Below are 22,004 nucleotides of genomic sequence, written 5' to 3'. Positions count from 1 at the left end.
TTTAATAAAGGCTTTAACAAGGGAGAAGCAGCAGGCCTCCTGTACTGTCAAGAATTATTATGGCCTTTACAAAAAGACCATAAAAGGCTTTAAAAAATTTTTTTTTTATCAATTAGATCTGAGCTGGAAAACATGAGGGAAATTTGTCAGGTAAAAAAGACTTCAAAAATAAAAAACACATTTTCCCCAAAAATCATGTATAATAAATTCTTTTGAAAGTCTAATTAGCCTATCTTAAAATTGATTTTTTTTTTTTTTTAACACATCTGAGTTATTTAGCAACTCTTACATGACCAGGCATAACCTCTTGTTTCACTGGGGTTTTAGGGACACACCACAAACATAACCACAAACATAACTACAAGCATAACCACAAACATAACCACAATCATAAGTGCCTGCTGCTTGCTAATCATCACTGGAACTTCGGCTGGAACAGAGTTGTATGCTCAGATTACATGGAAATATGGTTTGGTTACATGGCATCATGGACTCACAGAGATTTTAAATCAAAATCAGCCTGTGCCAGACAGATTTGATCTTCCAGCAGGAAATTGATCCAAAGAAAAACCTCTAAATCCACACAAAACCCCAGTAAAATCCTTCGCACTGAGCGGAATGGGAGAGTTCCCAACCCAGGACCACAGACTCCAGAGAAATCCCACATATTGGCACATAACATTAAACAGCAAATTGATCAATTCTGTTAAGTGCTTAATGCATTATAATTATTACATGTTGGCATGAACTCTGAGATGCAGATATACAATTGGATTACATATATACACACACACAGGATTTTTTTTCCTAAATGAAAAAAATCTTAAATTGTCTGAAAAATGGCTCCTTCCAGTGGACACCCTCAGATTGCATCACTAGAGGATTACTAAAACGGCACTATTAAGTGTAGGAGTAATAGTTCTGCAATGTTCCACCAAACTGAATATGAATATCTCCAGACGCTGATAGTCACACAGTAAGTTACGGCTATTTTGCCAGAAGAACTTTTTTCTTTCTTTGTTTTTGGCGGTATATGGAGCTGTGCACTCAAGGCTGTACAGTTATTGACCAATCTCCCTTGTTCTCAGTGCAGGTTTTCAGAGTCTGCTGATAGCCCACCTTTAGAGCCACACAGGGGCATAACGGAAGGTCTGCTTACTACATGACCTATTCCATCAATTAGAAATAGCTATTATTTACAGTTTGAAATTTACTTGTGAAACCAAAAACCAAAGCAGTCTTGTATATGGTTTCATGCTTGATTCCACCTCACTGTTCCCATTACAATACCAATCATCTTGATGTATTCTCTCATTTAATACATTTATAGGAAAAAAGGTGTTGTTAATTGTATATAACCCATTAAAGATAATTTGCCACCTTAGCAACAGAGGAGTCTCCCAACCCACACGTGCATGTGTAATGTTACCCTGAGTTGCATATAAAACATTAATGGCAGCAGAATACTTTGGGAGCTGGTGATGAAATTATGGTGTAACCTTTATCAATGTACCAGCAAACCAGTGGTGTCCTGCTTGATATCACAGAGCACCTCCAGCAAACTACTACTGTTTATACTACAACACGTATTCTATTGCAATAAGTAGTGCTTGAATTCCAAATTCAGGATGCGAACTGTGTGATTTGTTAAAATTACCAATCTGGTGGTTCAACACCAGCTGTAAATGTGCTACTATTTGTTTTGTACTGCCTTTTTTTAAAGGATGGATGAATTAAAAGCTACTTTATAATCACGTCTGATATGTAAATATGAATTGTGAAACAATATCTCCACATTGTACAGCCTTCATCTATAAGATACATGGTGTATCTGACCTTATGGATGTTGTATTTATTAACTAACATGTAAGGCAATTACTGTTCAGGGTTATTCTATTTTTTTCTGTTCGGAGTGGGAAGCTGTGTAGAACTTACAGGAAATTTAAGTAAAATATGAGAAATGTTTAATGTCCATGTTTAATGAGAATTGTTTAAAGCATTCAAAATGGGTGATTAACATTTAGGTATAATCCTAACCTTGAATTTTGTGACACACAATATGATCCTTTAATAAATTAATGAACAAATTAATTTAGATACAACGGGATTTAAAATCCCCTGCCAACAATCAGGAAAATTTGACGTCGGTGACGTGTTCAGCAGCTGGCAAATCACGTTTCGATCAGAGTATTTGGGAAGAAAGCACAGAAACTGCGAGCGGGGTAACGTGAAGCTATTGTGCCACCACTAATTATGTATACGTAAATAAATATTGCCATTTCAGAAATCCACAAAGGGCTGACAAATTAAAAAGACGTAATCTGTTGTGGATACATTTAAGTAGCCTGTCTCTAGGCATATTCTTCTACAGCCAAACAGTTATGGCAGGAATCATATATAACGGAGTAAACAACAAAGCTCCGACTTTTTTGAACGCGTACATGTTTTCCAAATAAAACCTACATTTTTAATGATTTTATGTTTCCAATCAAATAGAGGATTTTTGCAGGGGAGCAAAACTTATTAACACCAAAGCCCAGTCTGCAGCCGACTGTGGACTTGTGTGGCAACAAAGTTTCACCATGGGCAAGACTCCAGTAGATCTGATGCAACAGGGTTGCAACGAGAGTTACAGCTCCAAAATGTAAAAATAGTGTCCTTCCTCGTTGCTTGTGATTAACTAGTCCTTTCAAAGCGGCTCGTGTATTTGCGAGGTTCGTGTTATTTCTCGGACATTATCACGGCAGTATAATTCACCGTTGCGACTCAATTTTATATTTATTTGCATAAGCATAAAAATAAAACACCAGCTAAACTTTTTTATTTAGCTCTTACATGTTAAGATATAAAAACCGTAAAAATGTTATTAATGATTATCGATTTTTATGAGCCAAAGGAGATACGATAGTAAGACATTTGCGACCGCTCGAAGCAATAGGGACGACACAGCGGATTGATTTGAATTAGCGTGGCAAGGCTGGTGTTTGAAGAGGCGTTCTCCTCGATGACCAAAAGTTTTGTAAACGTTTTATTGTGGAACCGATCATCTCCGACATCAAATGCTTCCCCAAGAAAGAGACCGACGCAATGCTCTACTAATCTGAATTAATCCTTTACTTGGAGTTTTCTGCGTTGGCAACGCACTTCAGACTACAGTCAGTTCATCAGAATGGAGTAAGTGTCAACTTTTATTCGGTAGACTGTTATTACAGGAACGCCCTGTTTAAACACATTATCTTTTTATGTTAATGTGCTGTATGAATCTTGGAGAAAAGAAAACGACAGAAACTACCTGCCTGGCTAGTGTTTTCCTATGAAATGACTGATATGTTATTGCTCTGTCGTAAAACTTTGAAGTTGGCAGTTAGTTTAGTCCATATCCTTAAAACCTTCATTATGATTCCTTAAGTCCCTCAGTCATTGAAAACAGCTCTTAAATCTGACAGAGACCTATTTATTAACAGGTCCTTTGCCAGTTTCCGCTATGATTTAAGTTTTTATCCAAGGGCTATTTTTTATATTCTGTTTATATCCTTATTTATTCTGTTGGCACCTAGCTTCAGTTACCACGTGAATGGCTTCAGATTAATTTTTGGCACAGATGCTGAACAGATGAAGAGGATGATTGAATGAATGAGGAGTAGCCTACTGGACTTGCACACACTGAACCCCAACAATAAGGAAACCATGTGATGGTTTAAGATTAAACTCTGATCCACAGTATTTAACAAGACTTGCATTTTTTATTGAGACAGTGAATATAGTGAATATCAGAGGAGAGTAAACCTATCTATGTAGCGTTCCTATAACTAAAACTGGACTTGCTTACTGCTGGTTACTATTCACTAATGTTGTCTTTTCTAATACTCCTTGGAGAGTATTTATATACACAAAGGCTACAAACTCAGGAAGTAATGAAACTGAATGCCAGCATACACCAGCAGAGAAGTGTCTTGCTCAGGTCATTTGGAGAGAATGCTGCATTAAGTTGGTTTTTGGAGTGCATGATCTAGTTCAGAGGTTTGACTAACACATCTGGGGTGTTTTACCTTGTTTGTCTCCTGCAGGTTTCATCTTTTCTCATCATTGTGCTGTGTGATGCATCTCTCGAATTCTGACAAACTGCTTGAAATTCAGTGTTTTAACCAAATCGGAGAAGATTGTGGTGGTATAGATCCTTCTCTGGAAAATTCACCTTGTTTGCACAGTCCACCTCAGAATTCCCTGTTTCCTACTGGCTAACGATGGCCAATCCTGGAGACGAGGGGAGGAGTTAACACACACACAGCACATAATTGGTAAGCAGCGGGGTGATTTTTTTATTTTACCCGATTGTCGGTGAAAACCGCACTGCAGTATACGTGTTAATGGCGTACAGTAAGTAAAACAACTTGCTTTTTTATAATGTATGTCTTGTTTATCTTTATTAATGAATGCTCTTCTAAAAGGCTGATGTACTTACCATTCATCCTGTTCAGATGTCCCAATTAAACTGGTGAATACATGTGTCAGAGATGGATGCAGATTACTTAATGCACTTTTTTCTAACAGATTGGATAACAGAAAATTTTACCACCTACTCACATTCAGCATCAACTGAATCATCTCCTGGTTCATCGATACCGCCTTCACCCTTGGAGCATGATGTCCGCGTGCCCTCTGACTTGGAGGTAATGACCTCTCTCCTGAAAGAGGAACTTGCCCAACTCGAGGATTACTACTTATTCGAATCCACACCAATGAAAGCAGAGAAATGGCAAAAATGTGACAAAGGCTTACAAGCTATGGCCGCCCAGTCGTACTACCAGTTACCCTGTACTTCGTACGGTGTAAACCAATCTGAAACCAACCCCAGACTTGTTACCCTGGCAACAGGGGAACTCGACCTGAGAGGCTTCTGTGGCAGCTCTGTTGGCAGAACAAAAATGCCTAGACCTTCCCCTTACAGCTACGTGCGGACCCACTCCAGTAGCCAAAGGATAGCGCCCAATGGATGCAAAGACGTAGAGGTCTTCGAGAAAGAAACGTGGACTTTCAAAGGGACTCATTCGGGGTACACAGAGATGGCTTTTGACCAGTGCTCTGTCGACAAATTTTTTGGGAAGCACCATACTAGTGGAAAGAAGGTTCGCGAATGTGCCATACTGTTAAAGGAAGAAGAGAAAAGCTGTTTGACCGAAGACGTTTTTTACAGAGCAGAGATGATGAAAAGTTTCGATGCAGGTGCATCTCTAGATACGTACCACAGGAGAGCAGGTGAGGTTCATGGAATGAAGATGGCCGGTCATGGTCATGAAGGTGTTGCGATGTCAGTGCTGCACTGCAGTGAAAACGGAAGCAGTCCAGCATTTAAACACACAGACGTTGCCGAGTGTTACTTTAACGAGATCACTGCCAATCTAGAACCATATAATGGCTTTATGAATGAGGGAGATCAGTCAATCAGAATTGGGGCTGTTGAGTCCCAGAACAGTGGTTATTCACACCATGATTGCCTTGTAGATCAAAGCCTTGAATGTCTGTCTGGAGACAGTGTTGGATCTTCTTTGGAGTTTCCAACACAAAAACCAATGCCAAGGCCAAGAGAAAGCCCATGTGTGTTTAAGCCGGATGTGAAAGTAGGTTCCCTGGAAAGAAACCACGGAGAGCGTAAACAGAAGAAAAGAGATCAGAACAAGACTGCTGCTTACAGGTACTGTAGACATGTTATTGTTAGATGCCACACTTATGAAATGGAATAAATGTTACACTAGTCAAACTAGAGAAAAATAATGAAATATTTCAAGCATACAATGAGACCTTGCTCTCCAAGTTTCTGTTTAGGCTACACAACTATTCCTGAACTGAGCAGTGTTGGTGAAGAGTGCAGCTGATAAGTCTTGCTATTCTTAAAGTGTGCCCTTGAACCAGCATTGTCAGTGCGCGTACTGTTTAAATGTTAAATAAATCAGTAAAGAACTCTTGACAGTGACCTGTAGGTGAGGTTGAATGCACTTTTGCTCAGTCAGTGTTTTTTAGTACATGAAGATCCATGCAATCTTTGGTGCCTCATGATGAATATCGTTTGGATTCTGTCCTCACACATACCAAAGAACAAAATGATGCTGACTTATATGACCTTTGTTATCATAATAACAACAGGTATCGTCAGCGTAAGAGGGCGGAGCAGGACTGCTTGGAGGAGGAGCTTCATAGCTTGGAGGGACGAAATAGAGAGCTGCGAGACAAAGCAGAATCCGTAGAGAGAGAGATACAGTACGTCAAAGACCTTCTAATTGAAGTCTATAAGGCTCGAAGTCAGCGCTTGAAAGAGGATTCCAGTGCCTAGACCTGTTTTCACCACCAGCATTACAAAGATCAGCTCTTTCTCCAAGGACTCCAACAGGTTCTGGCAGTGGGCGTCTGATGTTCCACGTACTTGGTGGAGCTCTGAAAAGCACTCATGAATTTAGTGATGTTTTGCTAAATTACTACACGTGCAGGCCATATGGTGTAATAAGGAACGTAAAATGCCTTGGAGCACTGTGATAATAGCCATGAGCTGACAACACTTAGTATCCTACTAACAGTATTAAAGAGATTATGCATTATAGAAACCATCATGATTCCGGGGACTTTTACACTTTATATTAAAATACTCTGTGCGGATTAAATTGTTTATATCAATACTAAAAACCAACAGTTATTCTACATATACTAGCGCAGACGTGTATTTATTGTGTTATCAGTTGGGGGTGGGGGGGTTGGTCATGGTTTTGCTTAGTAAAGACTTTTAAGAATGTACCAAGTAATTGTTAATTTTGTATGTTATAATTATGAAGAGCACTGTAATCTTAAGTGATAAATCATTTTTCATTTGCTTATTTTTATTGTCTCCTTTTATTTTTACATTTTATTTCATATTACCTTCTTAGGTCTTGTAAATTGTTTTTTTTATTGTGAAATAGCTTCCGTAATAATGTATTATGCAGGTTAAGTTTTTAAAAACTTTTTTCCAGTGACATTTAAAATACTGTACATTATTAACCAATGTACTGTGGTTTAAAGCACATGAGCAAGATAGTAGATTTCTTGGTGATTTCAATGGCTCAGGTACTGAATGCATGCGTCCAAGATACAGAAAAGCATGTTGGGTTACGATTTACTGCATGACCCGTTATATGACTGCTTTGTGCATTATGCTAGCGAGTAGAGTTCCTTTCTGCTTTCAGTTATTTTATTGTCATTTCACCTAATAACATCACGCACCAAAACTATTTGCTTAAGTTCTACAGCATAGAATTGCATTAATGAATCACTATAAGGTATCGTTTGCTTTCTCGTGCAGGTTTGCGGCAAACAATCACTGTCCTTTGCTGAAGAACTTAAGAGACTGTAGGCCTAATGTTATTCACATGTTTAAGTATCCAGGTACGCATTAGGCCTGCGAGTTAAATAAGCCATGCATCACAGATATCATTGATCATGCAAAATGAGGGGATGTGCAGTTGTTTCTGCAGGAAAGCCTCTATGTCATAAGTTGTATGTGCATCAGAATCAAAACAAAACAATAAATTCAAACCAAATTAAGCTCTGGTGTTTTTGTAAAGTTAAGGAAAAGGATGTTTATGAATGTTGACGCATGCTCAGAAAGGTTCGCAAATGAGCCTTTTTTGGCTGAAGTTTTAATGTCACAGCAACCTTTTCTCATCTCACCTAGGCAACAACAAATTCTAGAAAAACATTGAGAATTCTAGTGTAGGTGTAAAACAAAGAACTGAAATAATGTTGATTATAAAACTCCCATAATATGCTAATTGGAACATTTTTATTATATTTGGTTGCTATGCCATTTCTTAAAGGAATCGGATTAAGTGTTTTCTCTTTCCCTTTACAGAAATTAGAATTTACTTCTTTTTTTTTTGTATGTATAACCAGGAAAGGCACACAGCAAACTTTTCATAACCTCATTTATAAAGTCTCTACTACTCTCTAACTATTCGACTGTCAAACTACTACTAGAGGAGAGGATTTAATTAATGTTATTAAAAAACATGTTCTAATTAAGACCTATTCTAACCTGCTATCCTGCTGTCTACTCTTTTGTCTGTTTAAATGTATTTCATCCAGATCAGAACTTGGCAACCTAGACATGCCACACCAGGACCAGACACTGGGTGCACACTAAACCAGTTTTACACTGTTTGTATTAGCTTGCTATTAAGTTCCACGTGGTTTTGTTCCAACACCGCGTGCGACTAATCGTCTGGATCCTTACAGTTGAGAGCCACCGCTGTGCTCGGCTGAGGATGGACTACAGTCCAACCTGAGATTTCGCTGCAACTCCATTGGTGGATGTTGCTTTTCTTACAAAGCTCCTCAACTGCACTAGTGTCTCACACAATACTGGGAAAGGTAAGTTTAAAGGAGGTTCACTGGCTGGGATTATAGCTGGTTTAAAAATTCAGCCTGTTTTATTGGTAGTTCATTAATCTTTTTGTTATTTCATTAATGTACTTATATAAACATTGCTTAATCCTTTCTGTGGAAAACACTTGAAGATTGGACTCAAAATGAAAAGTGTTATATAAATATAGGTTATTATTATTATTAATAATAATAATAATAATAATAATTAACAATAATAATAATAATAATAATAATTTATCATAACGGAATAGGAAGAATTGTGAATCAAGATGAGTTCGGCCAAAAACTCTGACACCAAGTGTAAACAATCTGCAGTAAATCATTAAAGATAGAAATTCCATATCTCAGTATAAATATATATGATATAAATATTTATATAAATACAGGCATTTATAAATACAGGCATTTATGCCACACATGTAAGTAATAAGAGTAAATGATATTTCATCACACTTTATACATATAAAAAATGCCATTTGTTTTGAGAAAGTGTTTCGGCATCTATAAAATCTTTTTCTCTGAAAAACGAATGTGTTAGACGCATGAAGTCATGAAATCCTGGCATTAACTAAGGGTCCCACACAACAGAAGAATTTGGTTAGAGCAAGTCAGAGCGCTTAAAGTGAGTAGTTTATGCAAAACCTAAAAAACAGAAAATTACAGCAAACATAGAAAATGTAATACGTACACAGATCATTAACTTGATAATAATTATGATTGATATGCTGTCTGAAAGATTTAGATATATTTTTTCCTGAATTTAGCTATTTATTAGAAAAGATTATTGATTAGAATTTTTAAAGCCTGACATATATGTTCTACTGCTGTGACCTTCAGAGACATTTACGGTCTAGTACTTTAGTGTCTTACGAGTAATACTGTTGAAGTGTGAGGAATCTGAGTACTCAAACATCCTCAGTGCGCGTCAGCTGGGTGGCGCTCTCCACTTAGTAGTAGCTTGACAAATATTTCGGATTTAACCTTGAACGGACGGTTCACAATAGTAGACAAGCACAGGCGTGCTGTAAACGGCCTGGATCACGAGGGGACGAGGTAACGGACCTTCAACGTGTCTTTCAAACGCGACAGTTGAGTTTTAAGGTTGGGCCTCCGTGAATCACAGAGGCGACACCATCACCATCACCGAGCCGGTTCATTAAGCCATATCCTGCCATTATGAGTCAAACTGTGTACCAAATATGAACTGCTAAGGAGCTCTGGAGAAGAGAATATACATGTTCCCTTCATTTTATAGATGTTTCTGGAATCTCACCTAACCGCTTTGTGGCGGTGCAAGAGGAGTCCGCTGAGCTTTCAAAGCCACACGGCTCGAGAGCGCTCTGCGGCGTGCGTGAGAGCTCTCGTGGGTCGCTGCGGGCGTACTCGCTACATTTGCTCGCCCCCGGGCAGTTCGTGGCGTCAGAGGTTCACACCTGCAGAGTACCTTCATGGTAAAACTCTGTGATATTTCGTGCGTGTGTATGTATGTCTCTGCAGAGCTCATAAGGCGAAATCATTGCGGTTTGTTACAAAAACTGAATACGTTATACAGTGTTGTATACGCGATGAGACAGAAATAATACAAATGCGATGAGCGTGGCTGTTTATTTTTCTTTCTTTTTCAAAGCAAAACATGCATAAAGATGCAAACACCATCTGTGAAGAGAGTCAAGTTCTACTAAAACTGCCCGACCCCAGCTAAAACGAAAACCGCTCAAAACAAGGATGAATACACAACCGCCATTATTATATTAGTCTGCAAAACAAAACAAAACACAACAAAAAGCTTTTATATACTGTAGCACGTTGTTTGTTGTTGAGAAGATATGATTTTTTAAAAAGGTCATACAGATTAGACCCAAGATCTAAAATCTGCATTACATTAATACAAATATTTTCATAACAACTGATCAGCATAACATGCCGTTTTACCCAGATCCAAATGTTACATCATTATATGTACGGTGCATTTCAATTATATAAAAGACAATGAGAACATTTATTAAACTATAATCTCAATATACTATCAAATTATGTCTGCTATTATTTCTTTCATGAATTAAGCATTTCATGTACCTTCAATTGATGTCTGGTTCATTGGTTTGCTGTACCATTTGCCCTATAGTTATATCCCTTATATATCAGATATCTTTATATCATATATCTATTTTTTTACCTTATATATTTAATCTATTTTTATATGTCAGATTTGTGAAGCAAATGCATTTCAATAAAAATGTTTTATAAATGTTTATGCATTGAGACATAAAATTAAATTAAACCCATTAAAATGAGTTTAACTATTGTTCCACTGGACAAAACAACAATAAAAAAAAAAAGAAGGTTTTTCAGCCTTGGATCTGGGACGCATTCATCACCTTGTGAGGACTTCAGTCCAACACCTCCAGTTCATTTCAGATTCTCCCAGTTCACCACATATCCGTGCAATTCACCATTTGTATGCAAATTAATTTGGGTTTTTGACATGTGAAGTAAACAACAACAAGAACAACAACAAAAAAAAATTGTTAAACTAAAATTTACCACTTCCCGCTATACACTTTACTCAGAGATTTGATAAAGCAAAACAACTTTTTTTCCAAAACATACCTCAATTTTTTCTAAATAACTAAACAATGTTTCTTAAATTTCTGTTGCTCAAAACTGTTTAATCGCTTGCCCTACATGTCTTATATGTTCATCTTCCAAATCATGTCAGTTTGAAGAGTGATCTGTTATTGTTAATGCTTTTTGTATTGGTTTAATACTGTTAAACAGTGAGCAACCGTGTGTGGTTTTAGCAGGCCAATGCATAGAGCAGTGTACAATTGTCATAGTCTCATTAACATTTGTAGGTGGACAGAAGACACTCATGACTCTTGTGATTTTTTTCCCCCCTTTTTCTCAAACGTGGAAGAACCCCCACATTAATGTGATAGACCAGCTTGTAGGTCACACCACATTTTATAATGTTGCTACTTTAACGTAACAAACGTTGGAAGTTTCACAGAAAACAGCTGATGGACAATCATGTTGTTGTGTTCCAGTGACAGGCGTGGTTCCCTCCTTCCCCCGCGGTGCCAACAGTTCACAAAACCTCTGATTGCATAATACATAGTTTTTACTATGCCACAAAAATGGATATAGAAAATGTCTCTCTGCATGCAAATGCAAAGTCATTTTAAATGCATTTCTACATGCAAATGTTTATTTTGTGGCAGGTTAAAACCTGTATTAACTCAAAAACATTTTACCGTCAGTTCCCAGTGCTGCCTTGTTTGGCAGGCATAACTCATCTTAGAAGTTGTGTGACTGGACAAACTACTTCTAAATGACCTGGAGAACAAGAAAAATACATTATTAAAATCAATTAATGTGTAAAAATACAGCTAAATATCCTATAATAACATTGTGTATTTAGTCAAGTTGCATTGTACACAGTACACTCACATGCTCTGGCAAATTCTGCTTGGTGTGTACCTGAGCATTCTTTGTGCACTATGCACAGTTCACCATACAAACATCACTCACGTTTGATGTCAATCATACTTTCTCCAGCAGAAAACACCTACCTCGTTTTAATATGACTAAGAAAAGGTACTGCTGTGGAAGTCCTGCTTTATGGTGTGCTGGATCTTTTAATCAAATAAAAACATTTTTCACTTGAACCATGTGAGTGCAGGGCTTTTTTGTGCAGTAATTCCCTGACCTGGTGCCTCTCTCTGGGCTGTGCAGTGATTACACTAACCAGGTGTGGGTTGCATTCCATCTGGAGGAGGCACTCCAAGGTTTCCATCATCTGGTCCTTGCGTAAGGAATTCAGCCGGGCCTGGCTAGCAGTGGTGCTTTTTTCCAGCTCCCGGAGTGTGCTCTTCAGAGCTACTGACGCCTGCTGCAGAGATGTGAGGCCTGTCCGGGCCAATACACACACACACACACGAGCGCATACACAAATGCATATACAGACACGCACAAGCGCGCATGCACGCACACGCACAGTCCACAAGTTAGGATTTTTCCAGAACAAAATAAAAACATGAGTGCAGCCATAACTGGTATTAGACGTTACACGGCCATGTGTTAAGGAGATAGTCAATTAAGGAGCAACATGCTGAGCACGACAGTCGTTTGTAGCAGAAACGAGATTCTAATGTGATGCTGATTATAATGGATACGACAACCAGCTTCTTCTGAAAAGATATTTACAGAACAATTGCAATATACTACTGAACAATATACTACTGCAATATACTACTGCGCAATATACTGTGCAGTAATATGTAAGCGTTGATCCAGTTTATAGGTTGCATGTCTGAAGTATACGATATGTGAGCAGTATGTGTGTATGTATACTGTATGTGTGTATGTATACGGTATGTGTGTGGACACTGTATGTATACGGTATTTGAGCAGTGTGTGTACTGTATACAGTGTGTGTACATACTGTATGTGAGTATGTATACTGTATGTGGACAGTATGCGAGTATGTATACTGTATGTGAACAATATGTGAGTATGTATACTGTATGTGAGCAGTGTGTGTGTATGTATACTGTATGCGAGCAGTGTGTGTGTATGTATACTGTATGCGAGCAGTATGTGAGTATGTATACTGTATGCGAGCAGTGTGTGTGTATGTATACTGTATGCGAGCAGTGTGTGAGTATGTATACTGTATGCGAGCAGTATGTGTGTGTATGTATACTGTATGCGAGCAGTATGTGTGTATGTATACTGTATGCGAGCAGTGTGTGAGTATGTATACTGTATGCGAGCAGTGTGAGTATGTATACTGTATGCGAGCAGTGTGTGTATGTATACTGTATGCGAGCAGTGTGTGAGTATGTATACTGTATGCGAGCAGTGTGTGAGTATGTATACTGTATTTGTGTATGTATACTGTATGTGAGCAGTGTGTGAGTATGTATACTGTATGCGAGCAGTATGTGAGTATGTATACTGTATGCGAGCAGTGTGTGAGTATGTATACTGTATGCGAGCAGTATGTGAGTATGTATACTGTATGCGAGCAGTGTGTGTGTATGTATACTGTATGCGAGCAGTATGTGAGTATGTATACTGTATGCGAGCAGTATGTGAGTATGTATACTGTATGCGAGTGTCTAATAAGCTTCATTAAATACCTTTCTGTTCTTCTTCTGGTATATGGGTGCATTTCTGAATATATAATGAAAACCAGTAGAACATACCATTTACATCTCTGGCCTCCAAATCTATATATGTTCCATTTATCATATAGCTTTTCATCACCTGTTAAGAGAAATACAGTGTTCAGTGATGTAATTCACTTGAGGTTAAATGAAAGCACAGAGGCAAGACACTGGAAGATGTATGTTGAATCCCTGCACATGAACTACGAGGGAGTTGTTACCTCCAGGACCCTGACATAGCCGTACTCGGCGCTGAGGTGGACGCAGGTCTTTCCATTTTGGTCCCTTTCATTGATGTTTGCACCAAGGGAGAGTAGATCTGCCACCACATGGTGCTGATTCCTCTGAGCAGCGAGGTGGAGAGGGGTCTGCAAACATAAGTGTGGACCAAAGCCATTCCACAAGGCCTGGCACTAGCATTAAAGGCATACATATGGTAAATGAGAGCGGCTCCAGGACTGGCCCTGGGCCCGCCTGTCCACCATCAGCCCCCAGAACAATCACCATTACCAAGATGAGATGCTAGAGAGGAGTTGTGATAAGACAACTCACTGAATAGCTTCATTTTCTCTGAATGAAAAGGCAGGGTAACTTATTTATATAAGTTACAATTAAAGATATTTTGATTAATTGGCATCCAGCTTCTTTGAAAGCTGTCATTTGTGAGGATAGACCACCTGTTTACTGATCTGAGGGAAGATGCAGAAGAGAAAAAAGTGTTTGATCTGTTGGCTGAAGACTTCAGTCAGAGCCTGGTAACCACGGCATTCACAGAACGAGTCCAGGATATGCAGAACTGCTACAAGGTGTAGGATTCAGAGAACTAACGAAACTCTGCTTCTTAAGAACTAAAAGGTGGATTAGAGATGAAAAGATATGCTGCTTTGTCCCCACCCCCCAGACTGGTAGCCTTGGAGAAAATCATGAAATTAATGGAAACAGTTACAACTAACAACTCTAAGACTGCCATGCAGGGTATAAGGTGATGACGGAAACAGTTATTAGTTTATTATTGAGGTGATTAGCAAGCATTTGAGGAAAAACCATAGATATGAGGAAGATGGCTTGTGGTCCTAACAGATATCTTGGTGGGGCGCTGCCAGGGGTGTGGAAGAACTCTCTGCAAGTTAGAGGGTGTAACCAGTAGGAGGCATGGTTCTGGTTACTGTATGTGGTTCAGGAGACGCGTTACATGTGGATGCAATGAGGAGGTGTAAGGTGATCCAGTAATGAGTGTAAAAGTGAATTCCAGTTAGATACACTTGAAGTGCAGAGCAGGAAGGTTTAACGCTAGAACGGATCAGTAATGGAATGTGATCGGGGTTGTGAACGGGTCTTTGAGGGGAAAGCGAATATAAAATTTTACATTTGCAGAGTGGAGAAAAAAAAAATCAAGTCAAGGGGAGGGAAAAAAAAAAAAAAAAAAAAAAAAAAAACAGTCCATGAGAGAAAGGTGATGAAAACCATCGTAAGTCAGGAGAGGAAGTCAGTACAGAACCCATCAGCAGTGGAGAGTCTGCAGGAATTCAGGAAATGAAATAGAATTCCTCTTCTCCTTCAAGAAAACACACGTATAACGCCATTCCAGTGGCAACGCAGATTATTCCAGCAACGCCATCGTGGTGGCAGTGGAGATTTCAAAATAACGAGCTCGAAAAGTCAAGCATCATTGAGTGAAGAGGACTGTGGAGAAACCTTCAAAACAAGTGTCCGATATGAAAGAGGTCAAACATGAAAGAGTGCCCTCTGGGTGGAGGTGTGGGTGGGTATTGAGTATATCTGACATTCCCTGGAAAAGACACCCTAGAGCTTGGCAAAGGAGTGAGATTTTCCAGTCAAGACTGTCAGAGAACTGGAGTTTCAAACATGCAATATTCATCAGTGTTCTATCAAGGCAAAGAGAAAGGAGCAGGCAGGAGTTATTACAAAGACATCCAAACCATCTCTGGTCTCGCTTCATTAACTGAAATATCAGGCAACAACTGGGTGCAGGGTCGAACCCTAATTAAAATTCTAATTAACAATATGAAGTTAAAGAGCCCTTGTGTGTGAGTGTGTGCGCACATGCGTAAGTGCATATGAGAGATATTCTGTGTGCGAGTGAGATGTGTGTGTGTGAGTGTAAGAGTTATTGCGACCATGTGCGAGTATGTGAGAGAGATCCATGTATATGACTGAGGTGGACAAAGCTTCACCTTTCCTTCGGTGTCTTTGATGTCCAGTTTTTTTAGGTGTGCCATCCTTTTGGCGATTACATACACTAGAGCTCGTTTGCCCTCATCAACAGCTCTGTGCAGAAGTCTGGGAAGAATGCACACAAACAATAAGTGGCCACATATTGAATCAAAAAGCAGTTGAATGAAACTAATAAGGGTTATTTTTGCATCGTCTATTTCACTACACAATATCAGAACGTGGTGATATACACCCCCTCAACAGAGATCAGAGCTCCATGCTAGACAGACATTTCAGCTGTTTTTCTTAGAAAGACCAATCCTGCATCTTTCTATAGAAAGATATAAATATTATCTAATGTAAATAAGTCTTCAGAGGTGCAGGATGTTTGAGAAGGGCCAGATCAATGTCCGTTGTTCACAATGCCTTGTGTTGCACAGGGGAATTGCTCACAGAACTGGATATGAACTAATGGCTTCCCTCTCTCATCACTCTGTTGTTATAGTAAGACTTTACTGTTTGATCTGGGAGTCAGCCAAGAAATAAGTCTCTATTTACTGACTTCACAGCTGCAGTGTGAAATAAACCCCAGAGGGTAAACGACAAGTGATTGTATAATCTGTGTAAGACGGTCATGTATCCGTAATTCATTTGAAATTATAATGTGCCTATATGACATAGGGGTGTGTGTGTGCAAGAACATTCCCTTATTTGCAATTAAGGTGCAGCTGTGTACATACCAATAATTTTATGTAATTACAAATCATGAATATATTGCCATCAAGAAAACCTCTGTAAGCAAACATATGACACAGGAGATTCTGGGAACACACATTTATGACACTGGTAACTTACGTTCTGCCATGCTCATCTGACAGAAAAAGCTCTTGGTCAGAGATGTTCTTCAGTATCTTCTCGTCTCGTTCCATTTGGGTGCAAAAGAATGTCATGTTGTTCCACTCCTCCTGTACCGAGCACTGATAAGATGGACTCTCCGAAGAAGGCCACAAGTTGTCCATCTTGGGTTTCAAATAGCTTGTTTCTTGGGGAGAAGGCACCTGGTACTCACTTTTGGTAGGTGAGTAGATGATTCCAGATTCAGCCCTGTGAATACAGTAAGCTAACTCACAGCTACTGCATCGCCACTGAGGACCAGAGAAGGGAGCAGTGACCTCTCTGTAAGAGGATGGGTAGGGATCATGGGGTTCTGCAGAATGCATGGGGAGTTCTTCAGTGACTGCACAGTCACCTGGAGTTGGGGGAAACGCATCTGCAAGCGTGCATGCATCTTCACACCAGTACTTGTCTCCCTGATCTTGACAGAGATCACACAATGAGCGGCTGCTTGGACATCGAGAGGACGTCCTGGTTTTAAGATCCTCTTCCAGCACCTCCACTATAATGGACAGCTCTTCCAAACTCTTCATCGGCAACTTCTTCTATAATACATGCAAGAATAGTGTGGGCTCAACTACAGTGATCATGGATTGACATTTTGAGACATTGTTATAGACAGAAACAAGGAAACACTAGCTACCAATTTAGGCAAATTTGGCATAAGTTTTCCTACCAGCCTCTTCCTCCGATCACCACTTGTATTGACTCTTTTTTTATTGCCTGAAAAGAAAGTTAAAAAGCACACTGGTCTGATTGGGTAGTACACACACACACACACACACACACACACACACACACACACACACACACACACACACACACACACACACACACACACACACACACACACACACACACACACACACACACACACACACACAAACACACACACACACACACACACACACCTCTGAGAAAATTAAGAGACCACTTCAAAATTTCACCTCTACATATGTGGCCAGCATTTCATTCCACTATCTGTTAGACTCCAACACAGGCACCTTGTTCTGCTTAATGAGGTACTGAGTAGGTGATCACCTGAACCAATTCTTACTTAACGAGGCATGTGAACTGGTGGAGAGCAGGCAAGATTCATGAAAGCTGTGATTGAAAATTAGTACTCTACAGCTACTCCAGTTGGTGTTACCTGACTAATCACCTGGCCACTCACCATATCAATCACCTGACCAATCACCTGATGTGGCCAATACGAAGGATGGCAAAGCACCTGCACATTTACACTTCTCAACGTTGCGGTGTTTTGAATTGTATGCTGCTGTTTGATTTGTGAGATTTTTTGATCGTGTTTGTTTAATGGCTTGGATTAAGATAAACTCTGACTAGGATTGCCCTATGATCTTTACCACCACCTTTAGTATAACTCACTTTGAATGTATATACGCTGCCTGGCCAAAACAAAAGGTCACCACCTGGATTTAACTAAGCAAATAGGTAAAAGTCTCCCATTGGATAATTACTGCATGGGTGATTATGTTTTAGCTGGCAACAAGTTATTTAACCCTAACTGATGCAGTGAGTAGCTTCTCATTTGTTAAACAACCATGTCGTGGAAAAGATGTTAATCTGTTTCAGAAGGGTCAAATTATTGGCATGCAACAACCAGAGAAAACAAGGATATTGCTGAAACTACTCAAATCGGGTTAAGAACTGTCCAACACATTAAAAAGTGGAAGGACAGCGGAGAAACATCATCTTCGAGGCAGGAATGTGGTCAGAAAAAAAATCTTGAATGATCGTGATCTGCGATCACTTAACCGTGTGGTGAAATCAAATCGTAGAAAAGCAACAGTAGAACTCAGGGATATGTTTAATAGTGAATGTAAGAGCATTTCCACACGTGCAATGTGAAGGGAACTCAAGGGATTGGGACTAAACAGCTGTGTAGCCTTAAGGAAACCACTTCAGTGAGGCTAACAGTCAAAAACAGCTTCAATTTGCTAGGGAGCATAAAGATTGGACTCTGGAGCAATAGAAAGTCATGTGGTCTGATGAGTCCAGACTGACCCTGTTCCAGAGTGATGGGCGCATCAGGGTAAGAAGAGAGGTGGCTGAAGTGATGTACCCATCATGCCTAGTGCCTACCGTACAAGCCTGTGGGGGCAGTGCTATTGTCGTTCCTAGATCTTCCTAAGTTCAAGACTGTTCACTCATTACACACTAAACAGAAATATAGATGTAGACTCTGGAATTAATTGAAGAGAAGAGCTGGTCACGGTTTTATTCTGAACTCAATGTTACAAACGAGGCATTGTCTGGAGAATGTCTCAGGTGGGCACACCTTTTATACATTTTCTTCATAACCATATTTATTTTTCCATAAAAACTTATCTTGGTTCCACTATTGTTCTCAAAACCATACATTATTCAATGTATACAAATTAATATTCCATACATACACCAACCAGTTTATTAGGTTCATCCTGAACTACTTATTTTTTTAAAAGGCGATCATATTCTATATCACCGACTGCCCATATTGTGTCTTCCAGTGCTTGGCTTGGCTGTCCCATTCTTGAACCAAGGCTCCCCCTTCAACTGAGGCCCAAAGAGGCCTCCTGAGGATTTACACTGAAGCCTACAGAGGCCTTTCCTGCATGAAGCCAGTTTATTCTGGACCATCCCTATTTTTCTCCTTACAATATCATTTTATTTCCTCACTATTATCTGGGGTTGCTGAAGTTGGTCAGGTTCAACAACGTTATGTGCCCAAAGAACGAGGTCACCTGACTACCTGAATATACTGAACGACCAGATTATTCCATCAATGGATTTTTTCTTCCCTGATGGCACGGGCATATTCCAAGATGACAATGCCAGGATTCATCGGGCTCAAATTGTGAAAGTGGTTCAAGGAGCATGAGACATCATTTTCACACATGGATTGGCCACCACAGAGTCCAGACCTGAACCCCACTGAGAATCTTTGGGATGTGCTGGAGAAGACTTTGTGCAGTGGTCCAAATCTCCCATCATCAATACAAGATCTTGGGGCAAAAATTAATGCAACTCTGGACAGAAATAAATGTGACATTGCAGAAGCTTGTGGAAACAAAGACACAGCGAATGCGTGCCATAATCAAAGCTAAAGGCGGTCCAAATAAAGATTACTGTGCAACTTTTTTTTTTTTTGGTCTGTCTGTGTGTGTGTGTGTGTGTGTGTGTGTGTGTGTGTGTGTGTGTGTGTGTGTGTGTGTGTGTGTGTGTGTGTGTGTGTGTGTGTGTGTGTGTGTGTGTGTGTGTGTGTGTGTGTGTGTGTGTGTGTGTGTGTGTGTGTGTGTGTAGGTAGGTAGGTAGGTAGGTATGTATATGTATGCATGTGTATGACACACCTATGGAACATAGGGCCAGCCTGCCAAATCTGTTTGGTTGTGATTATTGGACTTGTGTTAACCAATAATCTCAACATATTACCTAGGTGTTTGGGCTGTTGTGGGAGTTTTCTTGAGGTCTGAAAACACTGTCTTTTGTCTTTTGAGCAGTTGTTATTTTCTGCAGATAAATACTCTATGAAAATTTTGTCTAGAATTCAGGGGAAATGTCAGTTTATGAAATAAAAACAAAATCTGATCTGACTGTAAAGTGCCCTTGAGTTTGAGAAAGGTGCAGTACAAATGTAAATAATAATAATAATAATAATCATAATAATTATTATAATAATAATGTTCATTTTAACTCACACATTTCTATAAATAGAAATACTCACATTTTCTATAAATAAATTGATCATTTTTCAGTGGTCTCTTAATTTTTTTGATAGATAATTATATATATTTATGTGTTGATTGAAAGTAAGCTTCTAACCTTGTGTGTCTTTGTTTTCTTTCTTCTTGGGAGAGAAAGGCAAAGCGACTAGCGTGAGTTTGTAAGTTGAATGTCTTTACTGAAGTCCAAGAGATATATATGATAGTGCTGGAAGTGGAGGAACTGGCACCCACCTGCAGCTCTTTGGGGTCCATGCCTTTGGCTATACGAATATTCCTCAGCAAGTCTCGTACTGGCATTCGCACTCTGACGCCTAGGTACCTTTTATCAGGTTTGCTTTTCTGAGCCTTGAAACCTAAGAGAATGTGTTCTAGTTATCATCTTTAGTTTCGTCTAACAAATGTCTCTCCTAATCTCGCCCCTCCATGCGCAGAGCGCACAGGGTCTGCATGCAGAGGCTGCGTAGATGCTGCAATAAAGGCCAACTAAAAGGCCCCTCTTGCTGTCTTCGAGTCAGGTGCATGCATTTCCATGTATACTGGTGTGTCTGTGTACATATATTTCTCTGATGTGTAAAAAAAAATAAATAAATAATAATTTAAAAAAAGCTGAACGAAACAGACTACTTTGGTGCTGTAATATCTTACACATATTATTGGATTTTTTTTCAACAAATTTAGCCAAGGCTGAAACTGGATATACGAAAAACCCACCTTTTGGTCTCATAGTTCTTTGCACGGGCATACCCAATGTGAACTAAAATTAGCCTGCCATTGCAGATTGCAATTGTCATTTAATTGCAAATCTATTTTAACTGCATTTTTGTTGCAAATCCATTTCAGTGTATTGTGAAGCAATACTCAAACGCTCCTACAGACAAATCCTGACATTATTCCAGGATGTGGAGGACCTGCAATATGCCCACCTGTGGGAGACACTGATGCTTGCTTCGGGCTTGCAGTGAGGTTACATAGTTCCACATTGAAAAGCCTGAGCGCTGAAGTAGGTGAATTGGGTCCACTTGTACTCGACGCCGGAGTGCCTGCAAATGGTGAACCTTTGCACAGATAGATGCCGTAGTCTTCATCTCCGCACTCCTGACTTACTGGCATTCTCTCACACACTGCACTTTCCCCTCCACTCCTGACCATGTTAATCTGTCATCTGACGCAATGTTGCACTATTATAAAGATACAAATAAAACATGTGTTCTCGAAACTCTTCTTTAGGCTGTAGTTAAATAAAAAAACCTCAAACTTTAAAACTGGTAGCGCTCCAACGTGCTCATAGACACACGTAGAAATGCATATTTGTGTGAGGTCGGTACCTGCCTGCGTGAGCCTCAAAGCCGGAAAGACTTTAAACTGGAAAAATGTTGAATTGCCTGGAGGGTTAAAGCCCTGCCTGTCATGTCACGATACTGCGCTGTAAGTCAAAAACTTAGATCACACCAAAAAATGTTTATCACACATCTTAATGCTTAATATGTATTTAATGCAAAATAGTTTTAGAATAAAAAAGAAAGGCAAGAAAGGCATGTGAGTGAGGCATGAGCAGAAGAACTTCAGATTAACATCTTTTCCATGACATGGTTGTTTAACAAATGAGAAGCTACTGCATCAGTTATGG

General features: G+C 39.4%; 2 protein-coding genes across 6 annotated transcripts; one reads left to right on the top strand and one right to left on the bottom strand.

The window, feature by feature from the left end:
• The first annotated feature begins 2,760 nt into the window (after positions 1 to 2,760).
• Positions 2,761 to 7,569, top strand: atf5b (activating transcription factor 5b). Of its 2 annotated transcripts, XM_027021261.3 has the most exons (5): positions 2,761 to 3,174; positions 4,068 to 4,298; positions 4,552 to 5,256; positions 5,503 to 5,692; positions 6,142 to 7,569. In XM_027021261.3, the coding sequence occupies exons 3-5, from the start codon at positions 4,674 to 4,676 to the stop codon at positions 6,326 to 6,328; spliced, it is 960 nt and encodes a 319-aa protein (XP_026877062.1). In that variant the 5' UTR covers positions 2,761 to 3,174; positions 4,068 to 4,298; positions 4,552 to 4,673; the 3' UTR covers positions 6,329 to 7,569. The 2 variants fall into 2 exon arrangements, with proteins under 2 accessions (XP_026877062.1, XP_081556565.1); XM_081700439.1 differs by having other exon boundaries at positions 2,820 to 3,174; positions 4,552 to 5,692.
• Positions 7,570 to 10,000: 2,431 nt separating this feature from the next.
• Positions 10,001 to 21,699, bottom strand: zgc:113279 (uncharacterized). Of its 4 annotated transcripts, XM_081700655.1 has the most exons (10): positions 21,301 to 21,699; positions 20,609 to 20,730; positions 20,475 to 20,499; positions 17,326 to 17,372; positions 16,611 to 17,194; positions 15,776 to 15,881; positions 13,802 to 13,948; positions 13,620 to 13,680; positions 12,158 to 12,318; positions 10,001 to 11,745 (listed from the first exon to the last, which is right to left on the bottom strand). In XM_081700655.1, exons 1-10 carry the CDS (start codon positions 21,524 to 21,526, stop codon positions 11,737 to 11,739), a joined length of 1,488 nt encoding a protein of 495 aa, XP_081556781.1. In that variant the 5' UTR covers positions 21,527 to 21,699; the 3' UTR covers positions 10,001 to 11,736. The 4 variants fall into 4 exon arrangements, with proteins under 4 accessions (XP_081556781.1, XP_081556779.1, XP_081556778.1 ...); XM_081700653.1 differs by lacking the exons at positions 10,001 to 11,745; positions 12,158 to 12,318; positions 13,620 to 13,680 and having other exon boundaries at positions 13,849 to 15,881; positions 16,611 to 17,191; XM_081700652.1 differs by lacking the exons at positions 10,001 to 11,745; positions 12,158 to 12,318; positions 13,620 to 13,680 and having other exon boundaries at positions 13,849 to 15,881; positions 20,475 to 20,496.
• Between the last annotated feature and the right edge of the window lie 305 nt (positions 21,700 to 22,004).

The sequence above is a fragment of the Electrophorus electricus genome, chromosome 17 (genome assembly GCF_041902795.1).
Source record: "Electrophorus electricus isolate QZ-2024a chromosome 17, ASM4190279v1, whole genome shotgun sequence".
Classification (NCBI taxonomy): Eukaryota; Metazoa; Chordata; class Actinopteri; order Gymnotiformes; family Gymnotidae; genus Electrophorus; species Electrophorus electricus.
Note: the sequence above shows the minus strand (reverse complement) of the source record. Positions and strands in the feature narration are given on the sequence as shown.